This window comes from Moschus berezovskii, chromosome 22 (assembly GCF_049115385.1).
Source record: "Moschus berezovskii isolate FMDL1 chromosome 22, NW_MosBer_1.0, whole genome shotgun sequence".
NCBI classification, from domain to species: domain Eukaryota; kingdom Metazoa; phylum Chordata; class Mammalia; order Artiodactyla; family Moschidae; genus Moschus; species Moschus berezovskii.
This window is the reverse complement of record NC_142481.1, coordinates 16,969,379-16,989,940: the sequence shown is the minus strand read 5'-3', so window position 1 is coordinate 16,989,940 and position 20,562 is coordinate 16,969,379. Positions and strand designations below refer to the sequence as shown.

The 20,562-nt window shown below is 49.4% G+C and overlaps 1 protein-coding gene and 1 non-coding gene across 3 annotated transcripts; both read right to left on the bottom strand.

Moving 5' to 3' along the window:
- Positions 1-1,488: 1,488 nt before the first annotated feature.
- NPHS1 (NPHS1 adhesion molecule, nephrin) lies at positions 1,489-19,996 on the bottom strand. 2 transcript variants are annotated; one of them, XM_055410763.2, is made up of 29 exons: positions 19,936-19,996; positions 19,613-19,828; positions 19,414-19,536; positions 19,119-19,247; positions 18,544-18,625; positions 18,057-18,160; positions 17,756-17,883; positions 17,497-17,668; positions 17,152-17,309; positions 16,758-16,902; positions 16,531-16,655; positions 14,814-15,000; positions 14,457-14,586; positions 14,134-14,306; positions 13,561-13,701; positions 13,323-13,463; positions 12,710-12,831; positions 11,583-11,754; positions 11,331-11,487; positions 11,084-11,235; positions 9,459-9,570; positions 9,194-9,375; positions 7,386-7,442; positions 5,048-5,167; positions 4,884-4,908; positions 4,700-4,775; positions 4,445-4,538; positions 4,226-4,341; positions 1,489-1,786 (listed from the first exon to the last, which is right to left on the bottom strand). In XM_055410763.2, the coding sequence occupies exons 1-29, from the start codon at positions 19,991-19,993 to the stop codon at positions 1,655-1,657; spliced, it is 3,729 nt and encodes a 1,242-aa protein (XP_055266738.2). In that variant the 5' UTR covers positions 19,994-19,996; the 3' UTR covers positions 1,489-1,654. The 2 variants fall into 2 exon arrangements, with proteins under 2 accessions (XP_055266738.2, XP_088686844.1); XM_088830718.1 differs by having other exon boundaries at positions 4,226-4,334; positions 4,441-4,538; positions 19,936-19,993.
- On the bottom strand, positions 2,139-2,241 carry LOC129547400 (U6 spliceosomal RNA). The gene has a single exon (XR_008684074.1). It is a non-coding gene; the product is annotated as a U6 spliceosomal RNA (small nuclear RNA).
- Positions 19,997-20,562: the final 566 nt, after the last annotated feature.

Here is a 20,562-nt window from a genome sequence, read left to right as displayed (position 1 = left end):
GTTCCAGAAAAACATCTATTTCTGCTTCATTGACTATGCCAAAGCCTTTGACTGTGTGGGTCAATATAAACTGTGGAACATTCTGAAAGAGATGGGAATACCAGACCACCTGACCTGCCTCTTGAGAAACCCATATGCAGGTCAGGAAGCAACAGTTAGAACTGGACATGGAACAACAGACTGGTTCCAAATAGGAAAAGGAGTACGTCAAGGTTGTATATTGTCACCCTGCTTATTTAACTTATATGCAGAATACATCATGAGGAACGCTGGGCTGGAAGAAGCACAAGCTGGAATCAAGATTGCTGGGAGAAATATCAATAACCTCAGATATGCAGATGACACCACCCTTATGGCAGAAAGTGAAGAGGAACTAAGAAGCCTCTTGATGAAAGTGAAAGAGGAGAGTGAAAATGTTGGCTTGAAGCTCAACATTCAGAAAACAAAGATCATGGCATCTGGTCCCATCACTTCATGGGAAATAGATGGCAGTGGAAACAGTGTCAGACTTTATTTTTTTAGGCTCCAAAATCACTGCAGATGCTGATTGCAGCCAGGAAATTAAAAGACGTTTACTCCTTGGAAGGAAAGTTATGACCAACCTAGATAGTATATTAAAAAGCAGAGACATTACTTTGCCAACAAAGGTCCGTCTAGTCAAGGCTATGGTTTTTCCCGTGGTCATGTATGGATGTGAGAGTTGGACTGTGAAGAGGGCTGATCGCTGAAGAACTGATGCTTTTGAACTGTGGTGCTGGAGAAGACTCTTGACAGTCCCTTGGACTGCAAGGAGATCCAACCAGTCCATTCTGGAGGAGATCAATCCTGGGTGTTCATTGGAATGATTGATGCTAAAGCTGAAACTCCAATACTTTGGCCACCTCATGTGACGAGTTGACTCACTGGAAAAAACTCTGATGTTGGGAAGGATTGGGGGTAGGAGGAGAAGGGGACAACAGAGAATGATATGGTAGATGGCATCACCGACTTAATGGACATGAGTTTGAGTGAACTCCGGGAGTTGGTGATGGACAGGGAGGCCTGGCGTGTTGCGATTCATGGGGTCACAAAGAATCGGACACAACTGAGCAACTGAACTGACTGACTGACTGACTGATGAGCAAAACCATACAGTATGAATTCTTTTGAGAACAGATTTTTCAATAAAGTCTGTTTATTTTCTGTAGGGTCTATTTATGTATACATGTGTGTCATAGTTTATACATTGTGTTGTAGATAACTGTGGAAAAGCGTAAAACAAGTAGGATATAATAATGGCTCGTAAATTCCACTTATTAGCTATTTCAGATTTAGTTGAACTCCAAATGAACTGAGTTTTTAGTATGTCTTTTCCCACTTCTAAAATTTTTACTTTAAAAAGCATAAAGACACTTTTCATTATTGAGATGTCTTTTACAGTTCCCTGTGTCCCTACAGAGAACTCTAAAACCAAGTCTAGGAGGAGCCTTGTTGATACTTGGACCAGCTTGACCCATCTGTCACTTACACACACGCCTCCGCTTCTGCTCCTGAAAAAGTCCAGTCCCTTTGTGTCCAATGGAGCTCACTTAACAAGCTCAGCCTAGCCTGGAATAAAGAGGACAATGGGCATATTGTGTCTTACATGTGTAGGAAAAGGGTGTTGAAGAGGTTCTCACACCAGATGTCCCCTCAGCTCAAAGGGTATAGCATCAGGTTCCATAGGGTCCAGATCTCCTGCCACCTGATCATAAATTCCTCTTGCATCCTCATATCTGTCCTCAGGCCAGCGGAAATCACAGGAGTCCTGACAAGCAAAGATGGAGTTAGAACCATAGAGAGATGCTATGGGTGAGTCATGTCTGCAGCTCTGGGGGCTACACCTTCCTTCTCTACTTCACAGGAAAGAAAAATGTTTTAGATTCTAATTATAAAGGCAATTCCAACATATACAAAGAGGATAGTGATTATAATAAACCCCCATGAACCCATCACCTCATTTCAACAGTATCAACCTTTGGTCAATCTTGATTTATCTTTATCTCTATCTTCTCATCCCTTGCCCCCACAAACTGGAATTCTTTTAAAGCAAATCCAAGATAACTCATGATTTCATGTCAAAAAGCAATTTAAATGACATACATGTGAAACTTTTCTTTTTGAATATGGAACACATCACAAATTTGCATGTCATCCTCACACAGAGGCCATGCTAATCTTCTCTGTATTATTCCAGTTTTAGTATATGTGCTGCTGAAGCAAGTATGTGAAACTCTTAATTAGCCCACGATATCATCCTAAAGGAAATCAACACTAAATATTCACCGGAAGAACTGATGCTGGGGCGGAAGCTCCAATACGTTGGCCACCTGATGTGAAGAGCCAACTCATTGGAAAAGACCCTGATGCTGGGAAATATTGAAAGCAAGGGGAGAAGACAGAGACATAGGATGAGATGGTTGAATGGCATCATCAGCTCAATAGACATGAGTTTGAGCAAACTCCAGAAGATGGTGAAGGACAGGGAAGCCTGGCATGCTGCAGTCCATGGGGTCTCAAAGAGTCAGAAACAACTTAGCGACAGAACAACAACAACATCAGTTATGGGAATTGTGGCATGTGAATCTTGATTCTGTTGGTCTTATGAATGTCCAAAACACTACCTCATCAAAATAGAAAAGATAAAAGACCACATAGGGTGGTCCTTACTGAGGATGTGCTTTGCCTTAGATTTGGGAGAAAATGGTTGGTTTTGATCAGCAAACTTTAGAGCAAGGGGCCAAATATGGCTCGTTGCATGTTTTTGTATTGCCCAAGAATATTTTTTACATTTTTTAATTGCTGAGAAATATTTGTTAAAAAAGAGTGATACTTGTGACATGTGAGAACTATGTGAAATTCAAATTTCAGTCTCCGAAAATAAAAGTTTTATTGGAAGTTAGTCATAATTATTTATGTATTCTCTATGGCTATTTTTATGGCAGAGTTGAGTAGTTTTTAGGAAGACACTATATCCTGCAAAGCCCTAAATATTTACTATCTAGCCCTTTACAGAAAAAGTGTGCGGGCTCTATTTGTGTTTTTAGAGGGCATGTGTGTTCAGCACCATGGACAGCATCGCGTTATTTGCACAGTGGTGGGGAGGACGGTGCCCCATTGGGAACAAAGTTACAGAGGGAAGTCTTTGGCCCACAGGTGCCAAAGCATTAGTCAAGGCCACACAAAAAGTGTGGGGTTCTGCCCCATCTGTTTCTATGAGCCAGTAGGTGGGGCTTAGTTGGTGGTCAAGGTGCCTGTTTGTGGTTTGTGCCTGCCCAGCCACCATCTTCACTTCCCTCTGGGTTCTGCATCTCTCTCCCACTCTCAGTTCAGTGGATTGAGTGGGGCTGGCCTCTAATCCCAGATGCCATGCGTGGACATTGCCCCAGATTTGTCCAGTTAGTATATATTCTATCTCCTGCCTCAGTGAACCAGCAACATTCAGCAACAACTATGTGAACCAAGCTAAACCACTAAGTGTCCGAGTTGGGGCTTTGGAGCGATTGGATAAAAGGCATTCTCTTTCTCTGAAGGTTTATAATCTAATAGGATAGAAACCTGGATTTGCTAAGGATTGTCTTTAGAGAGGAAATTCTGGGTGGGCCTGAAGACAATTCTGTCCCTTGACTTTTCCATTGAGTGGGTCAAAAAAGTATTTCTCTCTACCTCTCTGCAGTAACCAGTTTAGTGGAGATGGCCAGTTATCCAACCAAATACACACCTTCCTTCTTCCACAGTAACAGAATCTTAGTAGGGCACAGAGCTTCCAAGTAGACTGCATTTCTCAGCCTCCTTTGCAGTTAAGGTGTGACCGTGTCCATATTCTCACCAGTGGAATAAGAGCAATATGTACATTACTGGGCCTGGACCATAAGTCAGGGTCATGCCTCTATCATGCTCTCTTTTTGCCTTTCCCACAAGCTGAAACCCCCAGTGAACTGGCCCATCCATGTAAACTTGTTCAACTCACTATAGGATAGCAGAGGAACACAATGGAAAGAACATGGGTTGCAGAATAACCACGTGCAGCACAGCTGCTCCCCGCTGACTGCTACGTGAGAAGGAAATAGACTGTCTTGTTTAGGCCACTGGATGATGGCCAGGCCTCTTTGCTACAGCAGCTAGCTTACCTGAGCTAATACAGGCAGTAGGAGGGGGATCTCTGGCACTAACTAGGAAATACTTCTGTGGATATAAATCTCCTCACCATCTGTACTTCATCGTAGAGGGGTCCCCAGGCCCGAGATGGAGCGTACACTCTTTCCACCTCATCATACAGGTGCCCAGGAAAGGCCATATTCTCCTCCTCAATAGCCCTGAGACCTGGAATTGGAGCGGGGGGTGGGAGTGATGATCAGACAGCTAGGTCCAGATGTCAGGAGTATCAAAGGCGGGGAGGGGATGTTCCACTGTGCACACCACTCACCTCGGGGATACGACACCTCCTCCATCATGGGGGGCAGCTGGGGGCTGAAGTCCCTCATGGAGTGGTAATATGGCTCTACATCTGTTGTGCTAACCTGTCCACAACCCCCCCCCCCGCAATAAAAACAAGTTAAGTGTTTTCCATCCTCTGACTCCCTCATTCCTGGAAAGGACAATGATTAACCTAAAGCTAATGGCGGGATTTCAGTCACAGTCAATTCCTTGTCAGTAGGGTATCAGGACCACCCCCACTTACCGTGGAGCTTCGAGTGTCCCGATCTCCAGTCCACTGGCTCTCCTCATATTCATTCCTGACTCGGTCTTCCTCCGACCTTCCAGGATGGAGGCATGGGGAGACAGTTGGGCATTGACCCTCTGACAGCTGTCACCCTCAGACCTCCTCCCCAGAGTCTTCCTTACAGACAAATATCCCCACTTACCCTGTTTCTGTCTTCTCTGAAATGCCTGAGGGAAGCAGGGGGAAAGGGGTCAGAGATACACCCCTTGAGCCCACGTGGCCCTGGGAGACCTTTTGTATGCAGCAAACCCAGAGTTCCCATCACCCTAGGACCTTTGTCCCAGCAGGAAAAGGGTCTCTTCTCACCCTCAGCAAGACGCTTCAGTCTCCGCTGCCATAGGAATCCCCCGACACAGGAGGCGTTAGAAAGCAGCAAAAGACCTCCAACAGCAAGCAGCACAGGCAGCAAGGGCATCTCCGAGGGTCCTGTGGGGTGGAAGTTACACCTTAATGAGCCCAAACAATTGGTTACAGACTTCAATTGAGGTTCTCTGAAAAAGCCTGTCCCTGACCAAGCAAATCCCTCCTCCTAGGTCAGGGAAGCAGATGGGCAAGGGTTTCTATGTCCACTTCTTTTTTTAAAATTTTCTTGGCTGAACCACAGGGAATGTGGGATCATAGTTCCCTGACCAGGGATTGAAACCATATCCCTTGTATTGGAAGCACAGTCTTAACCACTGGACTACCATGAAGACCCCATGTTCACTCCTTTTGCCACCCCAGAGCAGGTGGCTCCTTTCTCAGATCAAGCCATTAGCAGTGCATCCTACCTTTGTCCAAGCCCCATGTATGGACTCAAGTAGGAACTTCAGGTCCTCAGCTGGGGCATTCAAGAAATTCTATAATCTGGCTTCTTCCCACATCTTCCCTCTTGCCCACCAACTATTGACCCTCCAACCACACAAAACTAACCACTGGCTGTTTCCAGAATCATTGAGGCAAACCCACACATCTAAGTCTTTAAATAGTAGAGTGTCTGTCTTTAAATGTCCTTTCATCTCAAGCAAGCTTCTATTCTTCTTTCAAACTTCATCTCAAATGACTTCCTCTTTGCACAAACTTCCATCTCAGATAACATCAGAATCCTCTGCTATATCCCTGAGGACAAGACTAAGTCCCTCTCAGCAGCCATCTGCTCAGCACCCATTTCCCCACCTCCTGCTAACAGGACTCATTTTCCTTTGCCAGTCATTACTCTCTGCTCTCAATCTGGTTGGCTCCACAGGACTCCATGGAGGACACATGGCCTGACTTGGCCGTTAAGAGTTCCCATCCCCATTCTCACAGTGAGCAGTTCAGAGACTGGCATTTGACCCAAGGTAGATTTTTGTCAGAACACCTAGGACATGCTTTGGCTAGTTGCTAAGAAGTGAAACTAAAGTGGAAGGTGCGGGAGGACTTCTTTGCCTTCTTAAGAGAAAATTCTGAGAAAGAAGTCATCAGAATTGAAGGCAAAGTAGAAAGAGTGAGAAACTTATCCTTGGTGAACATTTTGAGTACCTGAATCCAGCCACAATTGGAGTTTCAATTTCATGAGCCAAGCCATTCTTTTTTATTGTCAGCAACAACTGAATTTCTGTCATTTACAACCTTCTCAGACTCTAAAGAGGCTTGATTATTTGCAAAACGGTCATGATTGTCTCACTATATGCATAGTCTGAGGGCTTTCCTGGTGGGTCAGATGATAAAGAATCTGCCTGCAATACAAGAGACCTGGGTTAATCCCTGGGTCAGGAAGATCCCCTGGAGAAGGGAATGGTTACCTACTCCAATATTCTTGCCTGGAGAATCCCATTAACAAAGGAGCCTGACTACGTACTGTCCATGGGGGTCATAAAAAGTTGGACATAACTGAGCAACTAACATACATAGTCTTAAGACTTCCCCCTACACTCACTCTGAGTTGAGCCATGCCACTTGCTTCAGCCAATAAGACACAATGAGAAGCTCAAAGGGAAATCCCTCATGGTCCAGTGGTTAAGACTCCACACTTGAAATGCAGAGGGTGTGGGTTCAATTCCTGAGGAACTAAGACCCCACATGCCTCATGGCCTGGCCCCAGATTTTTTTAATAATTAATATTTAAAAATCAAAATAAAAAAATAATCTGAAGCTAGAAAAGTGCCTATAAATTGGAACTTGTGTTCTCTTGTTGCTTTTAGGACTCCAGTGACCACCTCCATGTGAAAAAGCCAAGGAGACACATGTGACCCAGTGATCTCCAATGTCCCAGCTACGAGTCAGATTGCCAGACGAGTGAGGAGAGGCTAGCCTAGATCAACAGGTTCCAGTTTAGATGCCAGCCGACCATAGCCCAGAGCAGAACTGTTCAGCCACTCATAGAATCATGAGAAATCATGTTTGTTGCTATAAGTGCCCATATTGGGGATAGTTTGTTGTGCAGCAAAAGCCAACTGACCCAGGCTCTGCACAAGGAAGAGAGAAATTTTATCACATCCAGGTAAATTAGGAAAAAAGAAAGTTTATCACACTCAAGTAAGAGGAAGAGCTAAGGATATGAGTAAGGGCCTATGGGGCTGACTTAAGTCTTAAGAGGCTATAGTCATAAGGCAGAGGAGGTGGGGTTAGAGACCAGAAAGTTGTTTTCAAGAGGGAAAGGGCTATTCAGGGATTGAGGACTTACCTGCAGGCTGCTCTGTGGGTAGCTGGTAGTCGGGTTCTCGAGAAGGTTGGTCTAGACCTGGGAGGTGGAGACAGAGAATGAAAATTAACATCAACAAACTGAAATAAACCTTAAATATTTCTACGTCTCCTATTAAGCTTTTCAACCCAGTTTTGAGACTTATAGGAACTAATTTCTGACTTTAGGAATATTTCAAAGAGAACTGGAAATTGCTGATGATAATGATGATACTATTAATATCCATTCTAAAGCTAATGCTAATAATAAAATAATAATAATATATTGTTGATGAGCGCTTTACAGTGCGGAAGGCTCCTTTAACCTGAATTGTCAATTTGGGGGATTAATTTTTTTAAATGCAGGGTTCTCTGGATGCCTTAATATAAGTTTTAGAGCAAGGGAGGTGAATATAGTACTACTTTATGTTTTAGTGCTTAAAGGGAAAATTGGAACAGGGAAAGAGAAGGCAACATTGCAGGGATGGGAAAGAGTTCTTACTTCCATGAGAAAAAAAGTCTGCCCTATCAGAAAGGAAAAGGGGGAAAAAAGCAGGAGGAGAAGGGGACAATAGAGGTTGAGATGGTTGGATGGCATCCCCGACTCGATGGACATGAGTTTGAGCAAGCTCTGGGAGTTGGTAACGGACGGGGAAGCCTGGCATGCTGCTGTCCATGGGGTCGCAAAGTGTCAGACACGACTGAGCAACTGAACTGAACTGATCAGAAAGGAAAAGATAGAAAAAGGGAACTTTCATGGGACAAAGCAAACAAAAAGTGAGTGGGGGCATTTCTTTGAATTAGCATCTACATAGCACTAGCTTTGTACAGGGCCCTGTTCTAAGAGCTTTAGATATATTACTTTATCTATTTCTTACAATTGTCTAAGATAGATGTTACTTTCAGAAACTGAGGTACAGAGACTGGAGACACTTTATCTTTACAGACTGAGGCTCAAAGGTTATACTGAGTCTTCAGTAACTTGCCTAAGGTCTCACACCTAGGAAGTTGCAGAGTTGGGACTTGAACCCAGGTTTGTTGGAACCAGGCTCTGTGTGATTGGCCACTGCACCATAGTAGTCTACCAGAGTCCAGAGGTTCTCATTCATATTCAAGGAATTAATCTGTGTCATCAAAGTTGCTGAATTTATTGACATAAACTTGTTTGTAATACTTCCTAATTTCCCCTTGATACCTGTAGGATCTGTAGTAATGTTCCCTTTTCCATTCCTTATATTGGTTAAGAGTGGTGCCTTCTCTCTTTTTTGTCTTGATTAGCTCTATAAACATTGATCTTTTCAAAGAATCAGCTTTTGATTTCATTCATTGTTTTTCAATTTTCTAGTTCATTAATTTCTGTTCTTTATTATTTCCTTCCTTTTGTCTACTTTGGGTTTAATTTGCTCTTCTTTTTCTAGTCTTTTTAGGATGGAAACTTAGTCAATTTGAAGACTTAAAAAAATCTAATATGAGAACTTAATGCTATAAATTTCTTGCTAAGCACTGCTTTAGCTGCATCTCACAATTTTCATTTGTTTTCATTTTCATTCAATTCAAATTCTCTTCAAATTTCAGTTGTGTCACTAATCACATTCAGACAGTATAGTCTAGTGGCAAAAACTAGTCTCTGGAGTTCATCTGCCTGAGTTTAAATTTCATCTGTAGCTCCTTCTACCTGTGTGAGCTTTGACAAGTTGATTAACCTCTCAGGACCTCAGTTTCTCCATCAGCAAAAAGGGATTAATAGTATCAACTCCACCCTATAAGTCCTCTGAGTAATTCTGCAAACAGTGCAAGAACGTCCCTTCCCACCTGGGGTGGTGATTGAGATCTGGGACCCTTTGTCAGCTAGTCCACTGTCACCCAGGGCATTGCTGGCCAGCAACCAGACCCTGTATCGTGTAGAAGGCTGCAGCCCGGTCAGAGTGAAGGTGGTGGCCTGGGGTGGTAGGACATCCATGTAGAGGAACCCTGGAGTCCCCAGAGCCTCATACCTGCATAAAAGGGAGGGCAGTCAATCAGAAAGGTGCCGCAGCCCTATTGGCTACAACCCTTTCCTTTCATGAAAGAGACCTACCTGATTTGGAACCTCTGTGGCAAGCCCCCATCAAAGCCAGGTTTCCACTCCAGCCCCACTGAATATGGGGTCATGCTCACGGCTTTCAGTCCCGATGGCGGATCAGGGCGGCCTTTGAGGTAAGAGATGGGGGACATAGAGGATTCAGAAGGATTCTGGAAGATTCCTTCCAGATTCTTGCTAAGAATGATTTCGAATATACAGTTGAGTCTCATTATTCATGGTGGTTATGTTCTCTAAGGTCACTGGGAACATTCAATTAGCAAATACCAAGCCATTGCTTCCAAGGGAAATGCAGGCTTAGACTTCCACAAGCCTCCAGTCACAACATTTTCGTCAACCAATTAATCATGATATTGTATTATGCATGTTTCTGCTTAAAGATATCTTATTTAATATACCTGTTGATTCATTAACATTGAATGAATTGCTGGAACTCAACACCAGTATGAAGCTTACCAAACACAAGCATTTTCTCCAAATGGCACATCTCAGCCTTCCTGAGCTTAGAACACCAGACAGCACTTTAGTGCTGTGCTTGAGGGCCATTTTATACAGCAAAACAATTAACAAAAAGCACAAAGGTGCAAAAAGTGAGAGCTGTAAGAAGGCAGAGTGTCGCCTTGTTCCACCTCTGCTGAGAATGTACTCACTGGATGACTCAAATTTTTCATCCCCTCTTGACAGTTCCCTGAATATCTGAGAAAGCAGAATGAGTATTGATTTGGGAGTTATGGATAAATTCTAACAAGTAGGCAAAACTGCAAATACAGACTCTGCCAATGATGAGGATTGACTGTATGACACATGTTTCTTGTTGTGGACTTTTGTGTCTGTCTCATATCCATTCCCCTCATTTCTTCTGGTTACAGAACACTGACTACCCATTGGAGAGTCACTCGCCCACATTCTCAGGCCATGAGCATCTGATGAAAGTGACTCCACTCCTTGTAGGATGGACACATGACTGGGTCTGGCCAACACGAACAGCAATCAGGTTGTCTTCCTTTCACCACCTGATTGGTTCAGGAATGGGCTGGGAGTCAAGGGGAGCCAGTGGATCTTAATTCTCATACTTTCACACCACTGTTAGGAAGCCTTACAAGATAGCCAACACAGAGAAAAGTAGTCCAGAGAGATAGAGGGTTCTTGATGACAGCTGAACCTAGATCCAGCGACTCCTGGAAATCGACTTTTCAGTTGCATTGCATTCAGCCACTCAGTCATGTCTGACTCTTTGTGACCCTGTGGACTGTAGCATGCCAGGCTCTTCTGTCCATGGGGTTCTTCAGGCAAGAAAACTGGAGTGGGTTGTCATTTCCTTCTCCAGGGGATCTTCCCAAACCAGGGATCAAACATGTGTCTCCTGCACTGGCAGGTGGGTTCTTTACCACTGAGCCACCAGGCTTGGGGCAATAAGAAACCCCTTCCATTTTTTCCTTTGTTGTCAGTTTCCCTAAAAATCCAGTCTCCATTGGGACATTTGGAGCAGGCAAAAACTCCATCCTCATTCATAAACACTCCTCAGGTTTCAGGAACACTGTCATTCTGGGACCAACCAGAGACCGGGGGATTGACTTAGGGGATTACCCTCCCAGCAGCCTCCCAGCCCTCTCCCACCATACTGATGCTGACGAGCTGAATGTTGGTGTGGTCCGAGCCGAGGGGGTTGGTGGCTGTGCATGTGAAGAGGGCATAGTCCTGGGCTGCAGACACGTTGACAATGGTCAGAAGGCTGCTGTGGACGCCACCCTGGTGGTATGTGTGCTCTGTGTACCTGGAGAGGAGATGCAGCAGGGACTCAGGGAGGGTGACTGGGGCTGGGGGATCAAAGTTAGGGCTGGAGTGCTACCTGGTTGGGCCTGGGCTCACCTTGGATCCTGGAGATCCAGAGGGACCCCGTTTTTGGTCCAAGTGAAGACGATGTTGGGGACGCCTCGGGCACGACAGTGAAGGGTGGCAGAACTAGTGCTGTCCCCAGCTGCAGCCACTTTCGTGAGGGGAGTGGGATGCTCCACGTGGGGGGCAACTAGAGGGGTTGGAAGTCAACATGAGGTGTAGGGAAGGACATGATATGTGGATTTAGTGGCAGGCCTTGAAGTTAGGGCTTTGGTTATTACTCACATCTGACAACAAGACGGACCAGCCCTCGGGCTGGAGGTGCCACCCCATTGTCCACAATGCATTGGTAAGCACCAGCCTGGGTCAGCTTGGCATGGTGAATACGAAGACGCCCTGTGGATCCCTTTGACATCTTCTCCATGTCATCCAGACTCTGGTCCTCCCCTTCTTCTCCCTAGAGGTCCAAGACCCGGGAGATTGTCCCCAGGTCCAGCCCCAGCTCCATTAGCCCACCATCTGTAGCCTCTATCTCCCAGCCACAATCACCCTTCCTAGCAAAGAAAAAAATTTCCCTGTCATTCCACCCAATCATTCATTTATTTTTCCAACCATTCATGCATGGATCCATCTGTTCAGCCACCAATCCAGTCAACTACTCATCCATCCATTTACTCAACCATTCTTGCTTGGAACCTTCTATCCACCCACCCATCAATGTATTTAACCATCCACCTGTCCGTCAATTCATTCATTTATCCATACATCCGTCAATCTTCCCTTCCATTCTTCATCCATTCACCCATTCATTCATCTAACCATTTGCTTCCTTCTACCCATCCATTCACCCTTCTGTCTCTCTACTTATCCACTCCATCTATTCACTCAAACACATGCACATCAACACATCCACGCATCTGTTCATCAATATCTAGCTGCCTATTTATCCATCTCTCCATTGGCCTGTGAACCCACCCGTCCATCCATCCATTTATCCATTTTCCTTCCATAGACATCTTTTCCACTGATGGTGTATCTACCCATCCATCTACTCTCTAATCAACCTACTCATTTCTCTCATTCACTCGTCTAATTGCCTAATTTATTAATCTATTAATCCACTCATTCACTTGCTCATTTGTCTATCTGTGCTTCCACCCACTCATTCATCTATCTACTAACTCATCCACCTACCATCCATATATCCACCCATGTACCCTCCACCCACGTGGTTATCTAATCGTTTATCCACCTATCCATTTACCATTCAACAGTTAGTTCTTTGAGCATATCCTGACAACTACAAAGTCATATAGGGTCATAAAGATGCGACCCCTCCTCCCGAGGAGCTTACAGTCAAGAAATCACATCTCCCAGTCCACGCCTCTATTTACCAAAGGTTAGATCCTCACCAGCCTCTCCCAGTTGAACATCCCAGGAAGGATGGGATTGGCATCCACAGTGCAGATTATGTCCACAGAATCCCCAACATTCACCTCAGTGGGGTCTTGGAGAGCTCGGATGATGGGAGCATCTAGGGAAGGCAGGAGCTTGGGGAAGGCATTTGGGCCCAGACAGGCCATGGTGGAAGAGGGCCCCAGGTGGGAGGGGTGTCTTAGAGGTGCCCAGGAAAGTTATGAGTGTGATCAAGTCTGCCTTTAGAATAAAGTTATCAGTGTTAGTGAGGTTGTCCCCACCATCTACTATGCCACTGTAGTGACAAGAGTAGGTTCGATGGACTTCCAGAATTGTGTGGAGTGGGCTTGGCTTCCTGACCGGAGTAGGTGGGCAGAGATTTTACAAAGGGTCTCTCTAATGGGCACGTTTCCCAAAGTGGGCGTGGCTCCGTCACGGTAGGGTCTCCCAGAATGCGGAGGTTTCCAGGATGGGTATATCCCTCGGGTGGGCGGAGCTTCCACAATGAGGAAACTCCACAGCGGGCAAGATTCCCTGGGTGGGCGGGGCTTCCGTGATGGGAGGGGCTCCCAGAGCTTCTTAGTTTCCTACGGTGATGAGGGGTCTCACATTGTACATCCAGTCTCACGAGAGCTTCCGCCGTGCCCTCCGAGTTCTGACAGTGCAACTGGTAGAGGCCATCGTCAGCGCGGGTCACATTCCATAGCTGCAGCGCTCCACCAGACAGGATACGATGCCGAGGGCCGCCAACTGGGGGAAGTAAAGGTGAGGAGCTTGCGAAATCCGCACTCAACCCCGTCCGGGAGTCCTGGAGTCCTGCTCCCCTCTGCACGCCCCCTCCATGCACCTGGGCTGAGTCGGTAGCCGCGGAAGGTCCAGTTGAAGGCCTCCGGGGCGGGGTTTGCAGACACGGAGACGGGCAGCAGTGCCTCGCCCTGCTCCACCGCGGTCACCACAAGCACCTGCTCCCCCAGGAACTCTGGAGGGTCTGTGGACGAGGAGGCCCCGCGGGGAGTCAAGATTGTTAAGGTTCGGCCCGGGGATGGATTTGAGATCAGGTTCAGGTATAAAGGGTTAAAGTCGAGGTCTCGCCGAGATTTTCAGAGCTGAGATGGGGGGGGGGGGCGGATTAGGTTCAGAGAGACCAGAGTCAGACTGAAGGATGGAAACTAGGGTTAGGGATACCGGTCAAGGTCAGGGGTTAGGATACAGGACAAAAAAGGAAGATGGGGGATCGGCAGGATAGGAATCAGTACAGGGTCGAGTGTCAGGATAAAGAGCAGGAAAGCTTCTGAAGTTAAGAATGGAAGTCAAAGACGGTATCCAGGTATTGTACTATACTGTATTATATATTGTAACCCAAGTATTGTAGTATAGGGTCAGATAGGAATCAAGAGGGATGCCAGGCCTGCGCACATACACAGCACGTTGAGGCGGTAGAAGGCGCTCACGGTTTCCCGCAGCTCGGTGCTGTGGGCGCTACAGGTCACGCGGTGGCCGTGGTCACGGGATGAGAGTCTCAGAAGGACGCTCCTAGCGGCGGCGGAACCTTTGAATGGAGCCCGGCGGGGCTGGGCGGCCATACCTTCCAGCCTGAGGACCGGGCGGGAAGCGGGACCAGAGCTAGAGTCAGGGTACTGGGTGCCGCGTACCGCGCAGGACGGCAAGTCGGGAGGGGGCAGGTTTCTGACTGTAAAGGAATGAGATCAGAACCGGGAGGGACGGGGGTTGTCGCACTCCCACCTCTCCCCCTCCTTGTCCCACGACAAGTTGACTGGAGGGTTGCTGCTAACGCTGAAGCACGTCAAGTTTAAGGCATCCCCGGGGCGTAGCGTCGACGCGTTGGCCAGGATCGTCACATTAGTCGGGGGGACTTCGGGAACCGGTGGGAGGAGCGAGGCTCAGAGGTAAAGACGAGACCGGCCGGCTTCCGCCGCGCAGTGACCCAGGCCCCGCCCAGGCGCGAGCGCGTCCTGGGCTCTTCGGCATCCACCCCTCCACCAGCTGCCTCCACCCCGCCAACCCCACCAGCCAAGGCTCCCTCTCAGTTCCCCGCCGCAGCCAAGTCCTCCCTCCCAGCCCCGCAGTGCGGCCCCTCACACTGCACCACGAGCTGCGTGGACGCGCTGAGCTGGCCAGCTTTGCACGTGAACTTGGCCTGGTTGTCCGACGGACCCGTGATCAGCACCAACTCTCGGGAGAAGATGCTCCCCGACTTCTCCACACTTCCCAGCTGCACCCGCCGTGGTTCCTGGGGCGGCCGCGGTTCGGTCACAGTGCGCGAGTCCTAAGGGCCGAGACTGACTGGGGGACCTCGGGGAGCCCTGCCATCCCCGCCCCACGAGACATCCCCATTAGGTGGGTTGCCGCCAGCCCAGGTAAAGCCGTTGTGTGATGAGGAAAAGGCGCCCCCTTCTTGGAGCATCGGCTAAGGCAGAGGAATGGGGACTAGAATTGAGCAGACCCCACCCGGCATCTCTCCCGTCTACTGGGTCCCTGGAGCCCCGAGATTTTGCAGTCTGAACCCGCCTCCAGTCCCACGCTTCACCCCCCACTCCCGCCCCGCTCCTCTGCTCTCTGGGGCCTGCAACTGTCGGTGCCCTTGGCCGACCCTCAGCCCCACTCCTCGAAATTCATTCCAGCTATATTTACTAAACCTCCTACACCGGGAAACTCCCTTGGAATTCCCAAACCTTTCCCAGAATTCCTTCATTTTTGCCTCTCCTTAACTCTTTTTCTTAAAATCCCAACCTTCCTGAAAGATTTCCTTTGCTCTTTCCCTTAATTCCATTCCCTGGTCACAGATTTCTGAATCCACTAATGGCCTCTTATTATCCTAGTCCTTTACTAGAATCCTTTGTGTTGCCCCAATTCTTGGCATTTCCCCATCCAGTTAAACGAGAGTCCCTTGGACAGAGATCAAACCAGTCAGTCCTAAAGGAAATCAACCTTGAATGTTCAGTGGAAGGACTGATGCTGAAGCTGAAACTCCAATACTTTGGCCACCTGATGCAAAGAGCCAGCACATTGGAAAAGACCCTGATAATGGGAAAGACTGAGGGCAGGAGGAGAAGGGTGATAAAGGATGAGGTGGTTGGATGGCATCACTGACTCAATGGACATGAGTTTTCGCAAACTCTGGGAGATAATGAAGGACAGGGAAGCCTGGTATGCTGCTGTCCATGGAGTTGCAAAGAGTCGGACACAACTGAGCAACTGAACAATAACAAAATGAAATTGAATTTCATTCCTAGAATTCCTAGTCTTTCCCCCAGAATTTCCACTAGATTCCTAGTTTCCCAAGATTCTCCAATAATTCTGTCAGAATTCTTAAATTTTAATGAAATTTCATTTTCTTACTCCCAATCCCAAGAATTCAACTTAATATTCGTAATTTTTCAGATGTTCTATAGAATTACTAGTCTTTCCCCCGCTAATTTCTAGCCTTTATCCACCATTGTCTGTTTCTGGAATTCTTAATCTTTCCCTAAAATTCTAGCCATTTTACCTGAATTCCAAGTTTTCACCAGAATTTCCTTTAGTTGTAATGAAATTTATTGCCTTTTCTCTAGAATTCCCATTCCTGATCCAGAATTCTTTAATTCTAGAATTTTCACTGTTTTCCCAGAATATCCTCAGTTTTCCTAAGATTGCATTTTATTCTCACAGCGTTTGTCTTTTCAGTTCCCTGCTGAAACTCAAAATCTCCAGTATTTTTCAAGAAACTCAGGTTGCCCTAGACTCTGGAGGAGAGAAGGAGCTTCATCTTTCCCCCATGTTCTTGGCCAGCCCACAACCCTTCTTGCTGGGCACCAACCTTGTACCAGGTGAGGGAAGGGTCTGGGTTGCCTCCAATGGCCAAACACACCAGCCTCACCCGGTTCCCAGCCCGGAGGCGCTGCCCCTCTGGAGGGCCCTCAATCCACAGCTTCTGGGCAGGATCTGCGGGGAAAGCCAGGTAGAGTGACTTTTCTCTCTGGGCTGGGGCCTGAGGTTGAAGGTCTCGAAGGCTTGGGGTACCCCCGGGCAAGGGTGGAAGCTCACATTTCACATTTAGGGTGAGCGACTTCTTGAAGGTCTCTTTGGTGAAAGCCTCGCTAAAGGCCTCACACGTGAGGGTCAGACCGTTGTCCTCCCGTCGCGCCAGGAATGTCAGGTTAGACATGGAGATGTGGCCACCATGCAGGCCCTGGGAGGGATCGGGTTTCAGATTTGGGGGACCAGGGCACCCCCATTCATGATACCAGCCCAGGTCACAACAGGGACCCATGAATCATCTCCACTGACTCATCTGTTAGACCCAGGGGGCCCTGGACCCCAGTCCGGGCTCCCCAGGGATCAAGGCATCCCAGATGCCAGACCCCTCCTCTCCCGGATCCAGGAGATGTGCCCTCAGCTGCCTCCGCCCTCTGACCCAGGAACCTGACCCCCGCCTCACGTCCATAACCGTCTCCTCGCTGGGCTGCAGCTGCCGCCAGCCCAGCCACCATCGCAGGAGGACCCGCGGGCGACTGGACTTGGTGATGCAGGAGAGTGTCACATTCTTGTTCTCAGACTGGGACGCAGATCCCAAGATAGTAATGGCGCTGGGGGGAACTACAGGGATGAACAGAGGAGAGACACTAAGCTGGGCTGGACGACTCACAGATCAGCCCAGACAGACAGGAGACTGGGGACAGATGATGAGGTCTTTGGCATCCGACTGGCATGGTTTGGGGGCACAAACAGATGGTTCCCTGGGGCACAGACTGACAACAGATGGGCAGCTGGCACCAGGACTCACAGGTGACCTGCAGCGTGACCCCGTGTTCCTGGATCCCTGGAGATACGCTGTTGTAGGCCTCGCAGCTGAGCCTCGCCCCATGGTCTTCTGGCCTCACAATCATCGCTAAGAGGCTGCGGGCCACCGCCTGAGCATGTTCTGTGCCCCACGCTGTGGACACGGGCTGGCCATTCTGGAGACACAGACAGGCCTGGGCCAGCTCAGGGCCAGTGCCTGGCCCCCACCCTTCCCCCCACCTCCATGCCGCCTCTGCCCTCACCTTCAGCCACTGCAGTGTGGCTAGCGGATTCCCCCCTCGGGCCGTGCACAACAGCTCCAAGCTCTGCCCTGCCCGCACCTGCCCCTCATCCAGGCCTGGCCATTCGATGACGGGGGGCCCTGGGGGGACTGAGGAACAACTGTCACCAGTGGGCCTGGGGAGTCCATCCATTCTTTCCAAGCCCCACAACCTGCCTCTGAACCCCCATGTTCCCCACTTGAGAGCCTGAGCCTTCCATAATCCCTGTGCTCCCCGAGCCCCCCATTTCCTGTTCCCCAACAGCCGACTGTTCTCCACTTACACAGAACATTCATGGTGACTGAAGCCTTGATAGGGGTATCCAAAGCTGGGCTGGATCCCTCACAGACCAGTAACTGCCCATTATCCGAGCTCTGGGGTGTCACCCTAGGGAGGGTAATTGGGGTTCTTAAGTCAGTTATCATCTGAAATTTGGGGAGTCAAGGTAGAGAGGTGGGGATCCCAGGTCCCCACACCTAGTTTAAGTCTCTGTGGTGATTTCCTTTGGGATTTAGAGCTCCGTGGAAGAGAGCTGAGGGTCAGCAGCGAGAATGGAGGTCCCAGAGGCCCATACCTGGCCAAAACCACTGTACTTGATACTCTGGAACTAGGGTTCCCACGAAGAAGTTTTAGAGCATCCAGGTGGGGAATTGGGTCCCAGATGTACCTACCTGACCCAAGTTTCCATGCATGAATCCCTGGGATATGGGGTTTTCATGGAGAAACTTGGGGGATCAGGCTGAGCGGGGGGGGCATCCCAGTTTCCATACCTGGCTGTGGCCTCCGTGGTGAAGAGTTTCTGCTGGGACCCCTCATTCACATTAGCAGAGATACTGGAAATTGCTTGTCCACCTTGGGGTTAACAAGAAGGCTAGAGGAGTGGGAGGTTTCCCCCAGGGAGATCCTGGAGACCTGGCCTGAAAGCCTTCAGGATGGACATACAGCCCCCTCCCTCCTGGTTCTGGAGGAGAAACACCAGCTTCGTTCCCTCTGCACATTCTGGCTTCCTGGAATCCTGGAGGCCCAGGACTCCTGGGCCTCTCCTGTCCCCTCCCCTCCTTGCCAGGTTATATCACCCACCAGCAGCTTCTCGTGTCTACCCCCAAAAGACACACATATCTCTGTCTGGAGCCTCAGCCTCTTTCCTGAGTCCTGGTCCAGCAATTACGCAAAATTCTCAGGGCCTTTCCCTGGATGTCCCCTCCCACTCACCAGGTCCCACACCAGCCTCAGCATCTCCCCACGTCTGCTCCTGCATCCCATATCAGGAGGGCCCTGGGCAAGGTTACACCCCCTCCCCACTCCAGGGGCTTCACGCTGCCCCCACTGGTTCACCCACACTCACTCAAGAGAAAGGTGATGTCAGGTGCTGGCTTGGCATCCCCAGACACACAGCTGGCCGTGTACTCCTGCCCAGCTACCCATGTGACTGTGCTTCCTGCCTCGGGGGTCATCTGAAGCACCTTGGGGGGCACTGGTGAGAAAGGGTCTGGGGTGAGCTGGAACCAACCAGACGGATATGAGGATTTGGGCTTTGAGTCTGAGGAAGGGGCTGGGGATGGGGGCTTGGACTCCCCCACTCTGGAGATGGCGAGGGCGGAAGTCCAGACTCATGGGTCCTGGGGGCCTCTCATTCATACCCAGGATGGAGAGGATCACTCTGGGAGACACGAGCTCAGGGCCTGTCTCTGAGCGACCGACCTGGCACTCATACTCTGCATCGTCGCTGAGGTCACACGCTTCAATATGCAGGTGGAATTCACCTGCAGGTAGGACCCAAGGTCAGGGCTGAGGTCAGCCTTGGCTGGTGGCTCAGGATCTCAGGGTCTGGTCCCTTACCTTTAGCAGGGTCTCCCTCCAGGCGATACCGCGGGAAACTGGGGATCCTCGGATCGGGGCCGAGGAGCAGCCCATCTTTGGCCCATTGCACCGCGCTGCCCGGGGCACGGACCCCACACTGCAGTTCAGCAACAGCCCCCTCCACCGCCGTCAAGTTTTCGGGCAGAGCCCAGAAGCCTCGGGGGGCTGAGGCCGGGATCGGCACCTGGGTCAGGCCTGGGGACACAGAAGTGTCAGTAGGAGAGGGCAGAGAGTCTGTCTGGAGAAGGGGCCACGGGAATGAGGGCCACTTGGCTCTGGTCACAGCCCAGGATCCCACTCACCTGTCGTCAGAAGCCCCAGGAGCAGTAGCGCAGCCTTGATGCGGGTCCGCAGGGCCATCCCAGGTCCTGTCTTTGGTGTCCGCGGTGTCCACGCCCGCCTCCTGCGTCTGCCTGCCTTTCTCTGGGTCCCTCTTTATGTCTGTCCTTTACTTCTCTCTTTGTTTCTCTTTTCCTGTTTGTCTCCTTCCTCTCTTCCTGCGCTGGGTCTGCTTCCGCTCTCCCTCCTGTATTCTGTCTCACGCTCCTGCCTGCTCTAAGGCTCTTTCTCCCTCAGTCTCTGGCTCCTTCCCCAAAGTCAGTCTCTGTTGGTTGCTCTTTTTCCTCTCATGCCACTCCCACCCCTGGTCTCCACTCACAGCCCCTCAGGGAGGACCCACCACTGAACCCGGCAGGCCCTGTGAGCCCAGGAGAGCGATGATGCAGTCAGTGGCAGAACCGGGCGTTCTCAGTCCGTCTCGTCCTCACACTGCTCATCCTCACCTCCCGCAGGCGCACTCTTGAGTCTCCAGCTTCAGGCCTCTGCCGGAGGGCTCCTCCCAGCACAGCTGGAGCAAGAAATCCCCTGTCAGCACATGCCAGGCACATTCCTCGGTCCCTCCCCAGCCCCCATGACCCCGGGGGCCTATC

What these genes read in the sequence shown, in the direction of transcription:
- NPHS1 (XM_055410763.2), bottom strand. Translation starts at nt 19,993, where the DNA reads ATGGCCCTGCGGACCCGCATCAAGGCTGCGCTACTGCTCCTGGGGCTT. An exon ending in CCACACTGCAGTGGCTGAAG is followed by an intron (nt 17,669 to 17,755) that starts GTGAGGGCAGAG and finishes CTGTGTCTCCAG; the next exon opens with AATGGCCAGCCCGTGTCCAC. An exon ending in GGAGGTGTCGTATCCCCGAG is followed by an intron (nt 4,342 to 4,444) that starts GTGAGTGGTGTG and finishes CTCCAATTCCAG; the next exon opens with GTCTCAGGGCTATTGAGGAG.